General features: G+C 44.3%; 1 protein-coding gene across 5 annotated transcripts in view; it reads right to left on the bottom strand.

Moving 5' to 3' along the window:
- The window catches only part of REPS2 (RALBP1 associated Eps domain containing 2), a 232,560-nt gene that overhangs the window by 20,139 nt on the left and 191,422 nt on the right, over window positions 1-20,999 (bottom strand). For all 5 annotated transcript variants that reach the window (XM_061178368.1, XM_061178371.1, XM_061178370.1 and 2 more), the window contains 2 exons: window positions 9,619-9,702; window positions 8,417-8,562 (listed from right to left, as the gene is read on the bottom strand). In XM_061178368.1, coding sequence (XP_061034351.1) covers window positions 8,417-8,562; window positions 9,619-9,702 — 230 coding nt within the window. The remainder of the gene's footprint in view (window positions 1-8,416; window positions 8,563-9,618; window positions 9,703-20,999) is intronic.

The following is a 20,999-nucleotide window of genomic DNA, read 5'->3' as shown; positions in this document are numbered from 1 at the left end:
GAACTCAGTATCCAGGGAAAGAATAGTCATGAATTCCCTAGGTTTTCTTTTTCATTTCATGCATCCCATCAATGCCAATGAGAGCAGACAATATAAAGCCTCCCCATAATTCTGCTCTCTCTAGCCAAAGGACTTGGAAAGGGGCAGCCTAACAAGACAGAAAATTAGACACAATATCCCTCCTGAATATAGATGTAAAATCTTTAATAAAATATTAGCAAATAGAATTCAGCAATATAAAAAAGAATTATATATCATGACCAAGAGGAGTTTATTCCAGGGATACAAGACTGATTCAATATTCAAAAAACAATCAATATAATTCACCATCTTAACAGGTGAAAGAAAAAAATCACATGATCATATCAACTAATGTAGAAAAAGCACCCGATAAAATGCAACACCAATTTATAATAAAAACTCTCAGAAAGCTATTAACAGAGGTGAACTTCCTCAACTTGATAAAGAACCTCTACCAAAAAAACTATAGCTAACATCATACTTAATGAAAAACTGAATGGTTCCCCCTAAGCTTAGGAACAAGGCAAAAATTTCTACTCTCATCACTATTTTCAACATAGTGCTGGAAGTCCTAGCCAGCCCAATTATACAAGAAAAGGAAACAAAAGGTACACATATTGAAAAGAAAGAAACGAAACTGTCCCTATTTGTAGATGACACGACGGTCCATGTAGAAAATTCCAAGGAATCTATAAAAGACTCCTAGAACTAACAAGTGATTTCAGTAAGGACAGAAGTGAATTTGCAAGATAGATTAATCTACAAAAATCAATAGTATTTTGATATACTAACAATGAACACCTGAAAATCAAAATCAAAAATACAACTTCATTTATAAAGACTCAAGCTGAAATTCTTAGATATATCACAACATATACGTAATTTACATGCTCAGAACTATACAACACTGATGAAAAAAATAAAATAGGATCTAAATAAATAGAGAAATAAATGTTCATGGATTGGAAAACTCAACATAGTAAAAGATGTCAACTCTCCCCAGATTGACATAAAGGTTTAACATAATTCCTATAGAAATCCCAGTAGGATTTTTGTAGCGCAAGACAAAATTATTCTAAAATCAAATGGAAAGTCAAAGGAATCAGAATAGCTAAACAATTTTGAAAAATAATTATAAGTGGGAAAAACAGAAGACTTATATAGCTATAGTATCAAGTGGTGAAGTAATGAAGATACTAATCTTCGTTACTATCTTGTGTGGTATTGGCAGAGGGAAAGACACATAGATCAATGGAACAGAATAAAGAACCCAGAAATAGACTCACACTAGTACAACCAACTTATTTTTGACAGACGTGCAAAAGCAAGTCAATGGAGAAAGAACAGCCTTATCAACAAAAGTGCTGAAGCAATTCAATATCCATAGGCCAAAAAATGAACCTTGACCCAAATCTCACACCTTACATAAAAATTAACACAAAATGGATCACCAACTTAAATGTAAAGTGTAAAATTATAAAACTTTTAGAAGAAAATGTAAGAGAAAAAATCTTCAGGACCTAGAGCTTAGTGAAGAGATTTTAGAGGTGACAAGAAAAGCACAATCCATAAAAGGAAAAGAAATAAGTAAGTTGGACTTCCTTAAAATTTTTAAACTTTTGCTCTGCAAAAGACTCTTTTAAGAGGATGAAAAAACAAGCCACAGATTGAGAGAAAACATTGCAAACCGCATTGATTTGTATTTAGAATATATAAAGAACTCTCAAAACTCAACATTAAAAAACAACTCAATTAGAAAATGGGCAAAGGAGATGAAGAGACATGTCACCGAAGAGGACACATGATGGCAAATACACACATGAAAAGATGTTCTAGCCATTAGGGAAATGCAAATTAATACCACAGTGGGATACCACTACACACGTATTAGAACAGCTAAATTTAAAAAACAGTCACAATACCAAATGCTGGTGAGGATGTGGAGACACTGAACCTCATACAGTGCTGGTGGGAAGATAAAATGGTACAGCCATTTTGGAAAACAACTTGGCAGTTTCTTTAAAAACTAAATATACACTTAGCACACAACCCAACAATCACACTCTTGGACATTTAGCCCAGAGAAATGAAAACTTAGGTATACACAAGAACCTGTACACAGATGCTCACAGCAGCTTTATCTGTAATACTCGACAACTAGACACAAACAAAATGTCTCTCAATAGGTGAATGGCTAAACAAACTGTGGTACACCCATAGCATAGAATACTGCTTAGCAGTATTGATGTATACAACAACTTGGACAGATGTCAAGGGCATTATGCCGAGTGAAAACAAGCCAAACTCAGGTCACATGCTGTGTGAGTCTATGAATATAACATCCAGAAAATGACAAAGTTATAGAGATGGGAAACTGATCAATGGTTACCACGGGTAAGGAGTAAAGAAGAAGATGGGGTAAGGGTGACTCCTGTACCTTGATTACAGTGGTGGTTACAAGACACACACATGTGATAAAATGGCAAAGAACTATACATATACACTGTCCCAACGTCAATTTCCTGGTTTTGATATTATACTACAGTTAGGTAAAATGCAATCATTGAGAGAAACTAGGTGAAAGATACACAGGACTTCTTTGTACTATTTTTGAATTTCCTATGAATCTATAATTATTACAAAACAAAAAGGTTTTTTTTTAATAAATTCATTTATTTATATTTTATTTTTGGCTGCATTGGGTCTTCATTGCTGCACGCGGGCCTTCTCTAGTTGCGGCGAGCGGGGGCTACTCTTCGTTGTGGCGTGTGGGCTTCTCATTGTGGTGGCTTCTCTTGTTGTGGAGCACGGGCTCTAGGAGCCTGGGCTTCAGTAGTTGTGGCACGTGGGCTCAGTAGTTGTGGCTCGCGGGCTCTAGAGTGCAGGCTCAGTAGTCGCGGCACACGGGCTTAGTTGCTCCGAGGCATGTGGGATCTTCCCAGACCAGGTCTCGAACCTGTATCCCCTGCAGTGGCAGGCAGATTCTTAACCACTGCACCACCAGGGAAGTCCAAAAGTTTTATGAAAATACATGTTGATCAGAACTGGATGCCCCTACTTAAACAAATACCACGCTAAGTGTGTCAGCTTATAACAGTTTCCCCTTCTCTGGGAACTGTCTCCATCCCCTTCCCCCTCCCTCCACAGGGATGGGCCCCAGGCAGACAGTCCTATTTGTCTTAAGAAACACTCAGCTCTGTTTTCACACTTGAACGGATGCTGGCCTGTGCTAAGCTGACCAGATTCTCTCTCCCAGGGATGTATGGGTCCTGGTTAAGAGTTTGGTTTAGCCTGGGCCCTGCACAGTGAGAATGTAACATCTGGAGCTGAAGGTGGTTGAGAAGTCTTCACAGATAAAAATGACAGAAAATAGAGAAGAATCAGGAGGAGAGCCAACAGGTATACAGTCCTCTCTCCCAATCCATCCCTGCCCCTGGTTTCCATGAGTCACCCCTGTATTCTTATAATAATGAACAGGGTTTTGCTAGCTCAAGTTGTTCTTTATGTTTTACAACCAAATGAGCCTTAAGTAACACAAAGTCAGGATCCGGCCCCAAAAACCTCTCAAGGGTTCAGTAAAAGTGTCTAACTTGCCTCACCTCTTAAGACTTGCTTCTAGAGTTTGTCTCTCCAGGTTCTCCTAACTTTGTTACTCACTGTTCCAAGGTGGGCTCTAAGTGGCCTGGTTTCCAAGGAGGAAGATAAGGGAGTAACAGCAAGGTGTTTATTTCGCCTGCTGCTGTTGTACATCAGGCGATCTCTCAGTTTAGAACTGCATACTGTGAGGCTCATCCACTGAAAGTTCTGTGGCAGACTGTCCTCCAATCCTATTCTCATGCCTTCCTGTTTTCAGTAGCATCTCCTCAGGTTGAGCTAGGCACATGGCCATGCAACTAGAAACTAGTTGCATTTCCATGTCTCCCTTGCAAGTAGATGAGGCCACATGACTAAGTCTGGGTGAAAGGGATCCGAGAGAAGTGATGTATGCCACTTCTGAGTCATGCCCTTAAAAGTAATCTGTTTTCTCTCCATTTGTTCCTTCCCCCTTCCTGGGACCTGGAACATGAACATGTTAGAGGTGAGCCACCTCCGACCCTATGGATAAAGGCAACCCTCACAGGGATCTAAAACAAGACGACAGAAGGTACCTGGGTTCTGGGCACGTACTCTTCTGGACCACTCACCAACTCAGACTTTTACATAAGAAAGTAGTTAATTTCTATGTTACGTGAGTGACTGTTACCTGGTTTATGTTCAAGCAGCTGAACCAACGTTTGAAGGAATATAAACTGGGGTCTCTAGATGAGAAAAATCTTCTTAGCCTTCACCCTGGACCCTGATTTCTCCCACGGAATTCTGAGTACAGCTTTTAAGAAGTGAGTTTATACTGCCTTTTCTCTTCTTGGAAATGGTAGGTTTTCATTAGAGATGCCAATCATCAACCCCACAGATATTCCAGTGTTGCCAAACATGAGGAGGGAAGGGAAACAGAATCCCAGCCACACTGAGAACGTCATACAGACAAGCAGACACTGCCACGCAAGCTCCTTGGAATGCCCTGGGGCGGCCCAGGACAATTCCTGGGGTTCCAGAAAAGAGCAAAGGCCACAGAGGCTGGCACAGGTTCAGTCACAGTACTGCCACACAACATCTCTAGTTCTAAACTGTTCAAACAATTCTATTTTCCCAAAATCCATCCTTAGCAGATACATTAGATATGGGGGAAAAAAATCAAGCTAAATTATTTCTAAGAAAAACCCACTTCTGTCCTTACGGGTAGCTCATTAATGATGACACAATCGGAGAGCTGTTTATTACTTATAACCTGGACTCAGCAGCTCATTTGGAGAGAATATTTTATTAGTTCCTCTCCCCTAAATGGAGCAGACAATGATGATATCTGAAGCAGAATTTGTTTCTTATTAATAGGTCAGTTCTAACGTTAATTTCCCCAAAGGCTGAAGACCATTTTGCAACTTGATTTGTGACTCTTTTCTCAGTTTTCCCAAAGACGGTATATAGTAACGACCACTCTAAATGCATCGGAGAGAGATTAACTTACTACATACAATGGATGTCTAAGGGCATCAGAGCTTAATTCTCTCCCAGAACCCTAGTTGAGAAAGGGCCATACAGACTAACCATCATGTGCCTGGCTGTCCTCTCTCCAGGTTTTAAAAAATTATGAATGCTAATTTGCTCCTTATCACTCCAAAATAAACTGGTCTGGGACCTGAAGTAAGTCTTATAAAGTTCCCTGCCATTTACAGCACTATTTGCGTTGCTGGTGGGTGCTAGCCTCTCTCAGCCTGACCCCATGTGGTCACCTAACTAGTGAAAGAGTATCATGGTGAGGGGCAGTGACTGAACAGGCAGATAAAAGAAAATATCTCCTTTCAACAAATGCTGCTGGGACAACTGGAAATCCATATGCAAAAGAATGAAGCTGGACCCCTATCATCATATAATACACAAAAATGAATTTAAAATAGACCACAGGGCTCAATGTAAGAGCTAAAACTATAAAGCTTTTAGAGGCGAACACAGGAACAAATCTTCATGAACTTGATTTGGGCAGTGGTCTCTAAAGTAAATTGTTTTTAATATCTTTATTGGAGTATAATTGCTTTACAATGTTGTGTTAGTTTCTGCTGTATGACAAAGTGAATCAGCTATATGTATACATATATCTCCATATCCCCTCCCTCTTGTGTCTCCCTCCCACCCTCCCTATGCCACTGAGCAATGGTTTCTTAGGTACGACAGCAAAAGCACAAGTGACGAAAGAAAAAAATTAGATAAATTGGACTTGATCAAACTTAAAAATATTGTGCTGCAAATAGCACCATCAAGAAAGTGAAAAGACAATGCACAGAATGGGAGAAAATACTTGCAAATCATACATCTGACAAGGGACTTGTATCCAGAGTATATAAAGAACTCATAACTTAAAAATAAAAAGATAAATAATCCAATTAAAAATGGGCAAAAACCTGAGAAGACATTTCTCCAAAGAAGTTATACACATGGCCAATAAGCACATGAAAAGATGCTCAACATCATTATTCATTAAGGAAATAAAAATCAAAACCACAATGAGATACCACTTCACACCCACTAAGATGGCTATGATAAAAACCCTAAAAATCAAATAACAAGTGTTGGTAAAGAGGAGGAAAATTTGGAACCCTCATACTTTACTGGCAGGATTGTAAAATGCTTTAGCCACTGTGGAAAACAGTTTGGCAGGTCCTCAAACTGTTAAACATAGAGTTACCATATGACCCAGCAATTCTACTCCTAGGTATAAATACTCAAGACAAATGAAAAGGTAAGTCCACACAAAAATTTGTACACAAATATTCACAGCATCATTATTCTTATTAGCTGAAAAGTAGAAACAACCCAAATGTCCATCAACTGATGAATGGATGAATAAAATGTGGTCTATCCATATAATGGAACATTATTCAGCAATTTAAAAAAATTAAGTTCTGACTTACTATACAACATGGATGAACCTTAAAAACATGATGCTAAGTGAAAGAAGCCAGTCACAAAAGACCACATGTTGTATGATTCCATTTAAATGAAATGGCCAGAGCAGGCACATCTATGAAGACGGAAAGTAGAGAGTGGTTGCCTGGGGCGTGGGGGAGGGGAGAATGGAAAGTGACTGCTAATGGGCACGGAATCTCTTTTTGGGGTGATGAAGATGTTCTAAAATTAGATGGTTGCACAACTTCGTAAATATGCTAAAAACCACTGAAGTATACACTTAAAAGAGTGAATTGTATGCTATGTGAAATGTATCTAAATAAAGTTGTCTTTTAAAAAAGATGAAGAGGACTTCCCTGGTGGCGCAGTGGTTAAGAATCCGCCTGCCAATGCAGGGGACATGGGCTCGAGCCCTGGTCCGGGAAGATCCCACATGCCGCGGAGCAACTAAGCCCATGCGCCACAACTACTGAGCCTGCGCTCTAGAGCCCGCGAGCCACAACTACTGAGCCCGCGTGCCACAACTACTGAAGCCCACACGCCTAGAGCCCGTGCTCCGCAACAAGAGAAGCCACTGCAATGAGAAGCCCGCGCACCGCAACGAAGAGTAGCCCCCGCTCGCCACAACTAGAGAAAGCCCGCGCGCAGCAACGAAGACCCAACGCAGCCAAAACTGAATAGATAAATTTATATATTTAAAAATAAAAGATGAAAAAAAAAGATCTCTGCGTGAACTCCACCAGCGGCCCCGCCATCCACTTTGGAGGATGTCGTAGCCACCACTGAGTGACTAGCATTGATGTGAAGTGCAGATTACAGTGGAAAGCTGGGGAGAACATGGAAGCAAGTTCAGCTGTCTGTGTCCCTGATAGAGATCCATCCTCTAGGCTGGAAGGTGGCTGGAAGATGGCCAAAGCTCTCAGTGACTATTAAGGACAAAATATACTTCCTTTATGCACTAATACTACCAGGGAACTGTCTATTTGGAAAAAACAAAAGCCATTACCTGAAGAAGAGTGCTGCACAGATTCAGAATGGGGATTGGCTTCAACGGCAAGCTGCACCCACAGAACCTGTTGCTTTTCTTCCCATAACAGTGTAAGCAGGAGTAACTCCGAAGCAGCCCCTGAGACCCACAAGGCCCCTGGAGTGGTGCCATGACATATCCCAAGCATTTGTGTTAGTGACTAGTCAGGCTCACTTGAAGTAACACGCAGCAGCAGTTTTCTGCCCTGGACACCTGGCTCAATTTCACTGAGGCAAGGGATGGCTCTTCTTAAAGCCAAAGCCTGGAGAAGGATGGTCTTCTCGGTCCCGGGCCATGTCCACAGGTGTCTCCACCCTCCATCCAGCTGATGATACAGACAGATATCTTAGCAGCTCTGCATGTGACCGTTCTGTGCTGAGATGCTCAACAACAGAACCTCTTCATGGGGATGAAAAGGAATCACACACCACATCTACTCAAAGTCGGGTCTGACGGTCTTGAAGCTGGCCACATGCACCGGGGAACATGAGATAAGACAGGCAAAGAGGGAAACTGCCATTTATATTACTGTCTTCTTCCCAGGAAAACACAGGCCAGAACAAAGAAGAGGGGTAGGAAGGAAAGGCAGAGGAGGGGAGGAGGGGAAGGAAATCAAACCAACCGAAAGCACATCCCAGCCTGGGACTTGCTCGTCCCTGGGGTCAAGTTAAGCCCTATCACTTAGAAAGCCTCTTTCTATGTGACCGGGAGATTGTAATCCCATCATAGAAATGAGTAAGGTAAGACTATAACCATTAAAATCACACCTGTCCACGGGGATGAGTGTAAATGTAAGTTTACATTTACATATGTATATGCAGATTTAAAATGAAGTTTCCGACCTTTCGCTCATTTATCTGTTCTACTTACTTTTGGACTGTTGGATGGGGTTTCACGGTTGCTACAGAAGCTGGCCCGCCTACAGCAGTAGTAGGCTCTTGATTTTCTGTAGCTTGATTTTCAGGTCGGAATTTTCTACGGATGGGCTTTGATGGGGGCTGAGAATACGGTATGTCCTGTGGATTTAAAAAAAAAAAACCCAAAAGTTAAACAATTAAATGCCACCCATCATGTCAATGCCCCATGTTCCTCTCGGTCTGTCCCCAAGGTCAGTCGTGTGCTCTATTCAAACTCCACACCTCAGGACAAGTGGCTGATTCGTGGCTTGGCAGGACCTGGAGAGACCTGGGCATCAAATTCCAGGGGCCTTTCCTTCTTTCTTTTTCTTGTTTTTTTCATGCTTGCAGCCTATTACCTCTTTTGTCACCTGGAAGGACACAGGACTCAGATGCCCTCTCTCCCTCCCCTCCTTTCTTTTTTAAATGCTGTGTGCATCTCACACCATGGGGCCTTTCCTTACTGAAGACAAAATTCACTCTTGCCTCACTTTGGGGCTTTTGGGAATATGTTCTGAATCTGTTCTAAGTTTTAAAGTTTGTAGAGGTCTTCGTCATATGCTCATCATTCTCCTACCCCCAGCTCCTACATCAAGCCAAGCTGACGAGCCACTGTGTCTTCTGGAAGGAGACAGTTGGCCTGCTTCCTTGGAGGCCCTGCCTCACCTGTGCTCCCAAGCCCAGGCCCCCGTGCTCTGTGATGGGAGGAGGGCCTGAGAAAATGGGGAAGGAGAAAGGAGGGGGAGAAGACGAATGGGAGAGAACGGTGAGTGAGCGAGCAAATGGCCCAGGACTTGGTGACATGGGTGGGCAAGGGGAGACCGTGGCAAAAAGACTAGGAAGGGGAGACCACCCCAGCCCCCAGGGTGCTCCTCGAGGCTTAGCAGGGTGCAGGGCTCCCCACTGCACCTCTTGGTCTTGCTAAAAGCAAGGCCACCATATTTAGCTGGGAGGTTGAAGAGGGAAGTACAAACTGTCAGAAACATCAAGGTGGAGCCCAGGAATCATCAGGACCCTAATCTTCACAAAGAACCCAGATTCTAGGAAATCTGGATCGTAAACATTCATGTCAGGGCATGAAAACTTTAAAACGGTATGTCTGCTAACAGAGGCAAGCAGCCCAGGGGAGGGAGGGGTCACAAGGCCATCACAGTAACGCCCTCACGCTGGCCTTACCTTCTTTGTTGGACTACTTTCCGCAGCTTGGGAGGGGGCTCTGTTCAGCTGAGGGTGTAACTCGGCCTCAGATCCTTGTTCAGACTGTAGCAAAAGATCACAGAAAGGAAAAAAATGCAAAAACATAACCACCTAAATATGTAATGAAGAGAGCTTAGGAAAAGAGTTACTAAGGAGAAAGAGCCAAGGATGGTTGGGTCTGCCGATCCTTGAGAAAAGCTTCTGTAGACCCTGCTGTTCCCTCCCATCCCTCCTCCCAGCATTGTTCAATCTTAGGAAAAGAAGTCACAGGAATGTCTTCTATAATTGGATGTATATATTGCTAAAAACTAATGCTTCGAAAGCACAAACTAAGAATAACAAAGTTTATCAGAAAAATAGGGTGGGGAAAGAAGTTAAAATTTCAACCCGAGCACTAACAAAAACAATAATTATAATAAAATGCACTGAAAGTTTTTTAAATATTAAATTTCTGACAAACACTGTAGTAGATATGACTCTTTACCTTAAAAAAAGGTGAGGGGTAAGCATGATGGAAGGGGTAAACAGAGGGATTCTGGCTGCTGAGTGGTATGGAGTCCGTGAATAAAAGCACAAAGACGGGGGAGGAATGGCCCCAAAGGCCTGCAAGACAGCGGGGCCACACAGCCCGGCGCAGAGCCCAGGGAGCGCGGGTGTCCTGCTCAGCTCCCTAACTCCCGGGCTTGCTACGTGCAGCGCTGCTAGAGTCCTTGGCTTTCAGCCACTATTAGCCAGTGATGCAAAATGTTAACATGTGAACCAACGTGACCTCCACATTATCAGTCCTCTATTGACCCACAAACTAATCTGCATCACAGAAACACACACTGCAGCGTACAACCTACGGGCCTGAGGGCACCTACTTCGTTGCTAGCTAAGCAGCCCTCTGCAAACCCTTGCGGGGCCTGGCTTCTTCCTTACTCTGACCCTACTCCTCCCCGCCCACCGCCCCACCCATCACGTTCCAGCTGCCTCTGGTCTTCAGAGACCAGCAGCCCAGCTCGGGGCACCCTCAGCTACGTCTGTAAAGCTCCTGTCCCTGGCATCTGATGAGTCGCAGTCTCCTACTTGGAATCATTCTCTCTTCCTGTTCTGGCTCCTCTTAGCCCTCACGCGCGGGGTTTTTCAAGGTTCTGTTCTGGGTTCTCCTGCTCCACGTTCCCCTCCCTGCCCACTCTTTCCCACAGGAAGCCCGTCTGCTCCTACACTTTCACTGCCCGCGCTGGAGTCCTTGGTGCCCAACCAACTCCCCGCCTCTTTGAAACCCACGCTGCAGGCACTCAACACGCGTGATTTCTAGTTCCAAGTTTTTCTTATAGCCTTCTCCTTTCCATTAAGGGCAACTGTATTATTATTGTTGTTGTTGTTATTGTTATTAAGAGATGTGTACTATGAACCACCGAACACTTGCTATGTGTCACATGTTGCTCTAGGTGTTTTGCATGGATTATTGCATTTCATCATCACAGTCCTAGGAAGTAGGGAAGAAACTAAGGACCCAGAAGGTAAGGGACTCACCCAAGATGACACAAATAGCAGAGTCCAAACCCAGGCCTCAGGTTCCAAAGCTGGGCTGTGACCACTATGCTATACAGCCTCCAGCACTCTTGGGCCTGAGTGTTATTCACTCAAGAAATATCTATCCAACAGCCACGACGGGCAGCCCCTGTACCAGCACCAGTGTTCAAGGATGAACAAGCCCTGGACCTTGCAGTCTAGCGGGAAAGGTAGAGAATGAGCAGGCAAACAGGCTTCAGGGGAATAAGGACTACGGCGAGGGTGTGCGGGGGCTACAACAGCAGCCGGCCTTGTGGGTCACCAAGACTCAGGCAAAGGTGACATCCCGGCTGCGAGCTGGGTGCAGAGGGGCCCTGCACAGGGGTGGCGAGAAAGGAGGATCGAGGGGCCTCCCAGGCTCGGACACCCGGGAGGGCACGCTGGGGTACCACGAGAGCACGGAGGCCAATCCCCGCAACAGGAACCGAGGGAGAAGCAGGTGGGAAGGGGAGCCCGCTCTGGGACACACTGAGTTTGAAGTACCCGAAAGCATCCAAATGAAGTCGGTCAAGAGCCATTCACGGTCAGGATCCCCCACCTTCTCGGGGGTTCGGACAGATGGCATCACACTCCAAGATGCGCGAGTCCAATGTCAGCTTTCTGCATGGCTGAGCAAGGACCTGACAATCACCTAGTGCAGGGCTGCCCGTGACCTGTGCTGAAGAACAGGACCTGGACCTGAGGCCCGCACTCGCCTTCCACTGCCAATCCACTGCCTGCCCTGCTACGGCCTGCCCGGTCTCCACAGGGACCACAGGTGTGCGCCCACATGGCCCAGCGGCCAGGCAGAGAGGAAAGAAGTGATGGACCAGTCACCCCACCTTTCAGTTGGTCAGTTCCCCTCCATATCATCAGGCAGGTGGAGAGAGGTGTCCGTCCTAACGCTCCCTTTCCTGGGGAGATGAGTGAAGTCTCCTTCTTGTGGAAATATTGAGGGAAATGATAAATTTCATCCTCTTTTCAACAAAAATGAGGATTCTGAGCACAGCAAAAGCAGTAGAGTGTCTTTATCACTGACTTCCTTTTCTTGTAAACATCTCTAAATCACCAACAACAATGGGGTGGGGCTTGGGAAGGATGAGGAGCAGTTGTGAAGCCTGAAAACCGTTTTCCATTTTAAAATTTACCTTCCTGAAATTGTATTCAAGGGCCTGGGTTTTCTAGCTCTATGACTAATAACAAACAACTCCACAGTGTTAAGTCAGGCTGATCTAACCATCAGTCTCCTTAAGAGGAAACTCAAGACCTCCCCACCACTTTCTACTGCTCCAGGATCCATTCTAAATGGGTCCACCTATTAACATTCAAAAGAGCAAATCTCAGGAGGGGCCTAGAACACAAGAATTAGGAAGGACCTGGAAAGGCAGAGCCTCACCCCAGCCAGAACTTATCCCAGGAAAAGAGATGGAAAAAGAAAACTAGCTTTGTGCTTAAAAAAAAAAGAAATTTAAAAAACCTAAAGATGAGACATAGACATGCAAAAGCCCCTCTTCCCAATAAACTATTTCACTTCCCTTCATGAAAATAGTATGAAGCTTACATAAGACTTAGCAGCTGGCAAGCAGAACAAACTGGGAGATTTCCTTGCTATTTCTTCAGACTTTTCTAAGTTAACAACTCTGGGAGAATGAAAACCCATGAAAACAAGGGGACCTCAGTGGCTCCCTTTCTTCACTGTGTATTAGAGAAATGGGGGAACAACTCTGCTATCAATATGGACAATATGTCCTTATCCAAAAGTTCTGGTTGTCTGAAGCGAAATCCAATGCCTGAACTTTATGAAAGAAATAAATATGTGGATTACAATTAATATTGGAATATCAGTCCTTCCCTCATGGCTCCATGTGTAACAACACATACCTAGCCGGGACGTGACAAGCCAGGAAAAAGCACTTTTAGCCAAGAGCTCATTGAAACTTGAGCTAAGGTCCCTTTTAAAAATATAACTGTCATTTTAATATTAATACTCTCCTATCCAGAAATGAGAATCATATTTTCATTCTAATTTTGCAACGAAAAACCTGGACAGGTCACATGGACTTGGAAGGTGCTGCCATTCAGGATGCTGAGAACTGCTGTGGGGTTTTGATGGGACAACATGGGCTCTGCTCAGTTGGCTCCCCAGAAAGGGACATAGGCCCAGGGAGGCTAAGCATCTGGATTCTCCACCACAAGAAGGGATCATTCAGTTATTCAGTTATACAGATAATTATATTATACATCTGATGTGTCACTTTCCAAGAATCCTCAGCTCAGGTTCTGCTTCTAGGCAACCGGACCCGAGACACCAGATAATGTGCTCCCAGAAGAGGGGAGTTAAAGCACTCTAGTATGTTTCTCCTTGGGCTGTCTCTTGAATCACTTGTTCTGGGGGAAGCCAGCTGCCATGTCCTGAAGCCACTCAGACAGCCTTGTGGAGAGGCCTACATAAGAAGGAACTGAGGCCTCCTGCCAACAGCCATGTGAACGCACCATCTTAGAAGTGGATCCTTCAGCCCCCGTCCAGTCTTCAGATGACACGGGTCCCAGCTGATGTCTTGACTGTGGCCTAATGAGAGACCCTGAGCCAGAACCACCCAGATTAGTTGCTCCTGAATCTCTAACTCACAGAAATTATGAGATAATAAATGTTTATAGTTTTAGGCCTCTTAAAAAATACACTCTAGTAAGTCTGGAACTTGGGGTCTAGTAGGGTGGAATAAGTGTGAACAGTGGAGAACAATGGGAGAGCTGAAGTTGGAGAAGGGCAGTGGATTGGACTACACATGGTCTTACAGATGGCCGTCCTGGACTATTTATCAGCCACTCAGTACCATTCCCTAAGTCTATGCTCTTCCCTACACTGCAGTGGGTCAGAACTTGGGAACTACATTTATAGAATCTCCTTTCAACACAGTTCCTTACTGCCACTGAGAGTCACTCACATGAAACCAAGGAGGTGAGAGAAAACAAGCTATATTACTGCTCCTCTGGCAGCGGTGGGCAGAAAAGCATGGGCTTCAGCAGTCAGAAGATCTTGCTGTGGCCTTGGGCATTTCCCTGCAAATCATGACTTCCCTGCTGCAGGCAGCCTGAGCATCTCCAGCTGTTTCCTTTAGTTCTTGGAATATCTGCACTTCCAGTAAGTTGTGGTAAACCTGCTAGCGGTGGCCTTCACTCACCTCTGCTCCTCTAGCACATCTAACTCTTTCTGTAAGCACCTAATTCCATGAATGAAATCTCTTCTAGTGTGAAACACCTAGAGCAGTTTCTGTTTTCCTGACTACAGTTTGGTTGGTACATCCATACTGAGGATTTGGAGCTTATCCCGAGGGCCACAGGGGCCAATGAAGGATTTCAGGTAGGGAAGTGAGCTGACTAGATTTGTGTTTTAGAAGGATCATTCTGGATCCAGTGAGTAAAACAAATTGGAAGCGACCCATACTGGAGGAAGAGAACTCAATTAGAAGGCTAAAGAAGTAAACAAGACAAGAGACGATGGTCATTCAAACCAGTCTGGTGAGAGTGAGGTTAGGCAGATTTGAGAGCTATTTAGACTGGAAACTGGATACCTCCTTGGAGATTGGTGGAGTGTGGGAAGTGAAAGAACAGTGATACACGGAGTCCTGGCTTCCATCTTAGACAATGGGCAAATGGTTGAGACAGGAAATAGTTTACAGCAAGAGCAAAGAAACATGGCAGCACAGTAGCTGAATAAAATTAAGCAGACTCATCACAAACCAGTGCTAGAACAACCCATCCAATAAGGGTTCCAAGGGAACACCAGTTCCACGAATTTCTTAGAGGAGGGACTGGCAAACTTTTTCTGGAAAGAGCCAGATAGTAAATACTTTCAGTTGTCCCCGTCATTCGGTCTCTGGGTCTCCAGGTCTCTGCTGCCAACCTGCAACTCTGCTGCTGAGTGCAAAACCAGGTGCAGACAATACAAGGAACAGGCGTGGCTACATCCCAATAAACTTTATTTACAGAAACAGGTGGCAGGATAGATTCGGTGTGTGGGTCATAGTTTGCCAGTCCCTGACCTGGAGGGGAAAAGATTCTACACATAAGCTTAGGAAACACTGCAGAGTCTCTCCCTCTTAGAAATCCAGAGAGCGCACAGCACGCCACACACCCTGAACTCCTGTGAGGTAAAGGAAGCCACTGCCTTTGTTTAACCCAGCAGTTCACAAACGTATTCGGCTTCGACTCCTTATTCTCATGTAATTCACATTACCATCCAGCAAAACTAATGTTCTGTGGAACACACTTGGGGAAACACTGACCTACAGACTGGGTTTTAGAGGAATAAAGGAAAACCATTCCATTTGATTTGAATGGCAAACTCCATTCAAGTCAAACGTACATCCCTCTGCCTCTAGCCTTGGCCAAGCGTGTGAGGCAGGGTGAGGACGGGTTGTCGCTGGGCAAGAAGGGCTCCCTCCCTGCCTCTCCGCTTCCCTGCAGTAGCAGCTCTTGCTGCTGCCGCCAACTACTTCTCTGCAAGTTTATTTACTGCACTCCTCTAAAACCTCCTGGACACAAACACAATAAAAATCATTCCTTATGGTAGTTAAAACACATGAACAGAACACTGATAACTTATGGATTTTTTTCTGAAGTAGCTTAAAAACAACACGTCTCAGTTTCCAGTTCCACCCAGGCAGGCGAGCTCACAAAGGCCCCTCGGCTCCCATCTGAGCCCAGGTGCTCATCACACCTCCCCCCCCCCAACCTGGGCCACTGCAGAAACTTCAGTGGGTCTTTCTCCAGCCTTCGGTTTTTCCCCTGGTCTAATCCACCCTGCATACCACTGAGGAACTCATCTTGTAAAGCGCCTTCTCATCAAAACACTTTTTCTCAAGGCCCCTCGATGGGTCCCTAAGGCCTGTGGCACACAACACAATCTCTCACCCAGTTAAAGATCTTCCATCGGGCTTCCCTGGTGGCACAGTGGTTAAGAATCCACCTGCCAATGCAGGGGACACGGGTTCAAGCCCTGGTCCAGGAAGATCCCACAGGTCCCAGAGCAACTAAGCCCGTGCGCCACAACTACTGAGCCTGCGCTCTAGAGCCCGTGCACCACAACTACTGAGCCTGTGCTCTAGGGGCCTGCGAGCCCCAACTACTGAGCCCGCGTGCGACAACTACTGAAGCCCGCGCCTAGAGCCCGTGCTCCGCAACAAGAGAAGCCACGCAATGAGAAGCCCGCGCACCACAACGAAGAAGAGTAGTCCCCGCTCCCCGCAACTAGAGAAAGCCCGCGCGCAGCAACAAAGACCCAACACAGCCAAAAATAAATAAATAAATTAATTAATTAATTAAAATAAAGGAATAGGAAAAAAAATTAAAAAAAAAAAAAGGTCTTCCATCATTTGGCTCCAATTTACCTCTGCATCATAACTGCGTTAGTTTGCCGATCGGGAACCTGCTCCAGGCACATAAGTATTACCTGAGTCTTCAAACACACCACAAGTTTCTTCTCAACTCAATTCTGTTTATTCTAGAACTTCTAGCCCAGTGGTTCCCAAATATAGCTGCACAAGAGAATTATCTGGGGAATTTTTATAAATTACAGACTTTTAGATACTACCCCAGACTTCTCTAATTAGAATCTCCTAGGGCTGGAACATTAGAACTTCTATTTTAACAAGTTCCCTGGGTGATTTTTATGTAGCCAGCCCAGACCAGCTAGGGACCACTGATGGCCCAAACTCTTCATTTAAGAAATGAGAAAACCAAGTCTCCAAGGTCCTAGTCTGGAAAAGGCCACAGGTGCTCCAGCAAAAACTAACTAGGCTTCTTACTTGTTTTCTTCTCCATTTACCATGGAGGCAATAGGTGGTATATGCAATATGGTTTCATAAATAAATAAATACATATTTGAAGCTGTGCAAAATTTTTTACCAGTAAGACTTTTATTTAAAAGTCGAGGGACTTCCCTGGCAGTCCAGTGGTTGGGACTTCGCCTTCCAATACAGGGGATGTGGGTTCAATCCCTGGTCGGGGGAGCTGGGATCCCACATGCCTCACGGCCGAAAAAACAACACATAAAACAGAAGCAATATTGTAACAAATTCAATAAAGACTTTAAAAATGGTCAACATTGGGCTTCCCTGGTGGGGCAGTGGTTAGCAATCCACCTGCCAATGCACGGGACACAGGTTCGAGCCCTCGTCCAGGAAGATCCCACAGGCCGCAGAGCAATGAAGCCCGTGTGCCACAACTACTGAGCCCGCACGTGCCACAACTACTGAAGCCCAAGTGCCTAGAGCCCGTGCTCCTCCACAAGAGAAGCCACCACAATGAGAAGCCCGCGCACTGCAACGAAAGTAGCCCCCGCTCGCCGCAACTAGAGAAAGCCGGCGCGCAGCAACGAAGACCCAATGCAGCCAAAAGTAAATAAGTAAAATAAATAAATTTATTTTTTTTAAAAAATGGTCAACATCAAAAAAATCTTTTAAAAAAAAGAAAGAAACATGAATGTGTTTTTAAAAAATAAATAAAAGTCGAATTTGCAACAAGCAAAGAATCACATATTCATGCTACTGACAGATTAGAAAAAGAAACTCAAGCTTCATTTACCTCCCAAGAATCCAGGCAGATCCCAAGACAGAATCACAAAGGTCAAGGCTAATTTCTAGGCAGGTGAGCAAATAATCCTGCTACTGTACCTAGGGGATCTCCAGCATCTTAGTGGTAGCCTCAGTGTCATTTGGTGCTTGACTTTAACCTGACCCCAATCTCTGCTGGTTAAGGACACACCAGAAAGCCCTGTGGTCAAACCCAGGCATAGAAGATGCAGAACCAACAGCCAGCAGCACAGTGGCCACAACAAACCCCATCATTCCACAGTCAGTCTCAGAGAGAAAATCCAGAGGACTGAGTTCTCTGTAAGAACAATTACCAAAATCCATGACCCAAGTCACTTATGAGAGACAGAAATGGAGCTGAAGTATAAGCACCTGGAGGGCAGGAGCTGGGTCTTGTTTCACTCTCGCTTTCCCAGTGCCGAAGCTGAAGACCAGCAAACAGCAGGTCCTCTGATCAATGTATGCAATGAACTAGTAATGAATCCAACACTGTTTCATTTTCCAGTGGACAAGTCAAAAACTTCATCCCATGGTAGCTGGGGCCACAGAGCACAGCAGGTACAGGGCACAGGCTTTGGAGTCAAATCCAGGCTTGGCACTTGCTTGGGCATGGGCTTAACCTCTCTGAGCCACAATTTCATCATCTGCAAAAGGGGATAATCCATCTAACTCCTAGCATTGTGAAGATTAAGTGAAACATCTGTCTAGGGTGCTAAGCACAATAACACAGTAGCTATTCACTAATGGCAGCTACTATCATAATCGGGAGTAAAATTACAATTGGTTTCCCAGGCACAGGATCTATTTCTGCAAGTAGAAGCTAACTCAACATAAGGGACTTTTCCCCTCTTGCCAAAAGATGAAAACCTTGACTGGGAGAATGCTGACTCTAGTTTAGATAATAAGCAGATCCCATAGAGCAGGCTGCCCACAATCCAAATTTGTGCCACTGGATATTACTGCTACCAATACTGGAGGGAAGACATTTTTACAAATAAAAGCAGATTTCATGGCTGCCTCAGTACAAACATCTCAGGCAGCTTGCACTGAGTATCTCTGGTGGCCCTTACAGCAGGTCAATCCAACATCAGGGACACCTGGGGGAACACTGACAGAGGAGCTCAGGGACAATTTCAATGGAAGTGGATAATCAGCAACTATAATGGACAACTAGCCCCTGGATACAAAAGTCACAAAGCATAATCACTCAGGGATTCCTGGAACCTACTGGATTATGGACAACATCCATGAAACAGACTTGCTGTTACAACTAGAGGACTATGGGCACTGCATTTTGGTCTAAAAGAAAAATATTTGACCATAACTAGATTTTGGTTCTTTTCTAGTAAAAGAACCAAGTCTGAGCCCCACCCTCTATTCATCCCATATGTAAAGCCATATTACAACACCGCGCTAAGAGTCAACAACATAGGCCTCACAGATAAGGTGATATATGGCAAGATTCTCTTGAGACCCATTTTCCCCACTGTAAGGTTGAAGAAAGATGCTATATGAACGCCCCTTGCCACACCAAACAGACTCTTACTAAAACAGGTACCCACCACCATCAAACTTCAAAGGTATCTGGTTATGAGGCCTTTAAAAATCTTTTGCTGGTCCCTCACACCTGACATACACAGACTGGCAACAATAAAATATAAAAATTTCAAAGCGCCTCAAAGTCCTAGCTTCACTCGATGTTTTAGCACACTTATAATTTTGAATTCCTTTCCCATTCCCATTGCTCTGTGTTAGTGATGGAGTGTTTCAATAACATTTCTTCTAACTGCTGATAGCTCATACTTAGACTGTGATAAATGTCCCCTTTTGGGATGACACGGCCCTTCCTGCATGAGCCAGGTCCATCAGAGAAAAGTGGCTTTAGAAGAAACTCAATTAGAAATAGCTGGCTAGAGAGGGAGCTGTAAAAATTATGTAAGAGTTAGGAACCAACCATAAAATAAATTCAGTATTGATGAGGATGTGGAAGTGAAATGAGAACACTGTTGATGGAGTATAAATCAGTACACTTTATAAAACCATTTGGCAGCATCCACTAAAGCTGAACATATGCTTACCGTATAACCCAGAAATTCTACTCCTAGGGATAGACCCAAGAGAAATGAAAACATACATCCACTCAGAAACTCGTACATGAATATGCATAGCAGCATTATTTCTAACTGCCAAAATTCGAAAACTACCCAAATATCCATCAACAGGAGAAAACAGTGATATAGAACTTCCCTGGTGGCTCAGTGGTTAAGAATCCACCTGCCAATGCAAGGGACACGGGTTCAAGCCCTGGTCCGGGAAGATCCCACAGGCCCTGGAGCAACTAAGCCCGTGCGCCACAACTACTGAAGCCCACGCGCCTTGAGCCCATGGCTCCACAACAACAGAAGCCACCACAATGAGAAGCCCACGCACCGCAATGAAGAGAAGCCCCCGCTCACCACAACTAGAGAAAGCCTGGCACAGCAACGAAGACCCGACACAGACCAAAAAAAAAAAAGAGAAAGAAAGAAAGAAAGAAAACAGTGATATATTTGCATACACAACGGAATACTATACAGCAATGATCTACAACTACATACAACAATCTGGATGGATCACACAAACAGCGTGTAAGCAAAAGAGGCCAGACACAAGAGTATATACTACATGGTTCCACTTATATAAGGCAGGAAACAAGTAAAACTCACCTATGCTGCTGTGAGTCAGAACAGTGAGAACCTTAAGAATAAGGGATAGGAACTGAAAAATAGCATAAGAGGGGCTTTCTAGGCACCAGTAATATTCTGCTTCTTGATTTGAGTGCCAATAACACACGTGTGTTGAGCTTGTGATAATTCATTGAGTTGAACACTCAATATGTACTCTTCAATACGCATATTGTACTTGAATAAAAAGTTAAAAAATAAATCCAGTAAAGCCAATTTCCTGTAATGTCCTTAAAGTGCCACCTAGTGGCACAAGTTAAATGTAAACAAGAAGGAAGATTCATTTCAAGTTGACTTGAAAAACAGGGCCCCATTTCTATCAGCACATTTTGGGACTGGGCTGGAACAGTGCCCTAGATTTAAAAACAAACGAAAAAAAACCCACAAAAAAACAAAAAACCTTTCCCCTGGCACAGAGAATACTGACACAAAGATTCAGTGGCAAAATAAAGCTGTCTACCACAGGGCACGCCGGTACCAATGAGCCAATGATGATGCACATCCCTTC

This window comes from Eubalaena glacialis, chromosome X, assembly GCF_028564815.1.
Source record: "Eubalaena glacialis isolate mEubGla1 chromosome X, mEubGla1.1.hap2.+ XY, whole genome shotgun sequence".
Lineage (NCBI taxonomy): Eukaryota > Metazoa > Chordata > Mammalia > Artiodactyla > Balaenidae > Eubalaena > Eubalaena glacialis.
Note: the sequence above shows the minus strand (reverse complement) of the source record. Positions and strands in the feature narration are given on the sequence as shown.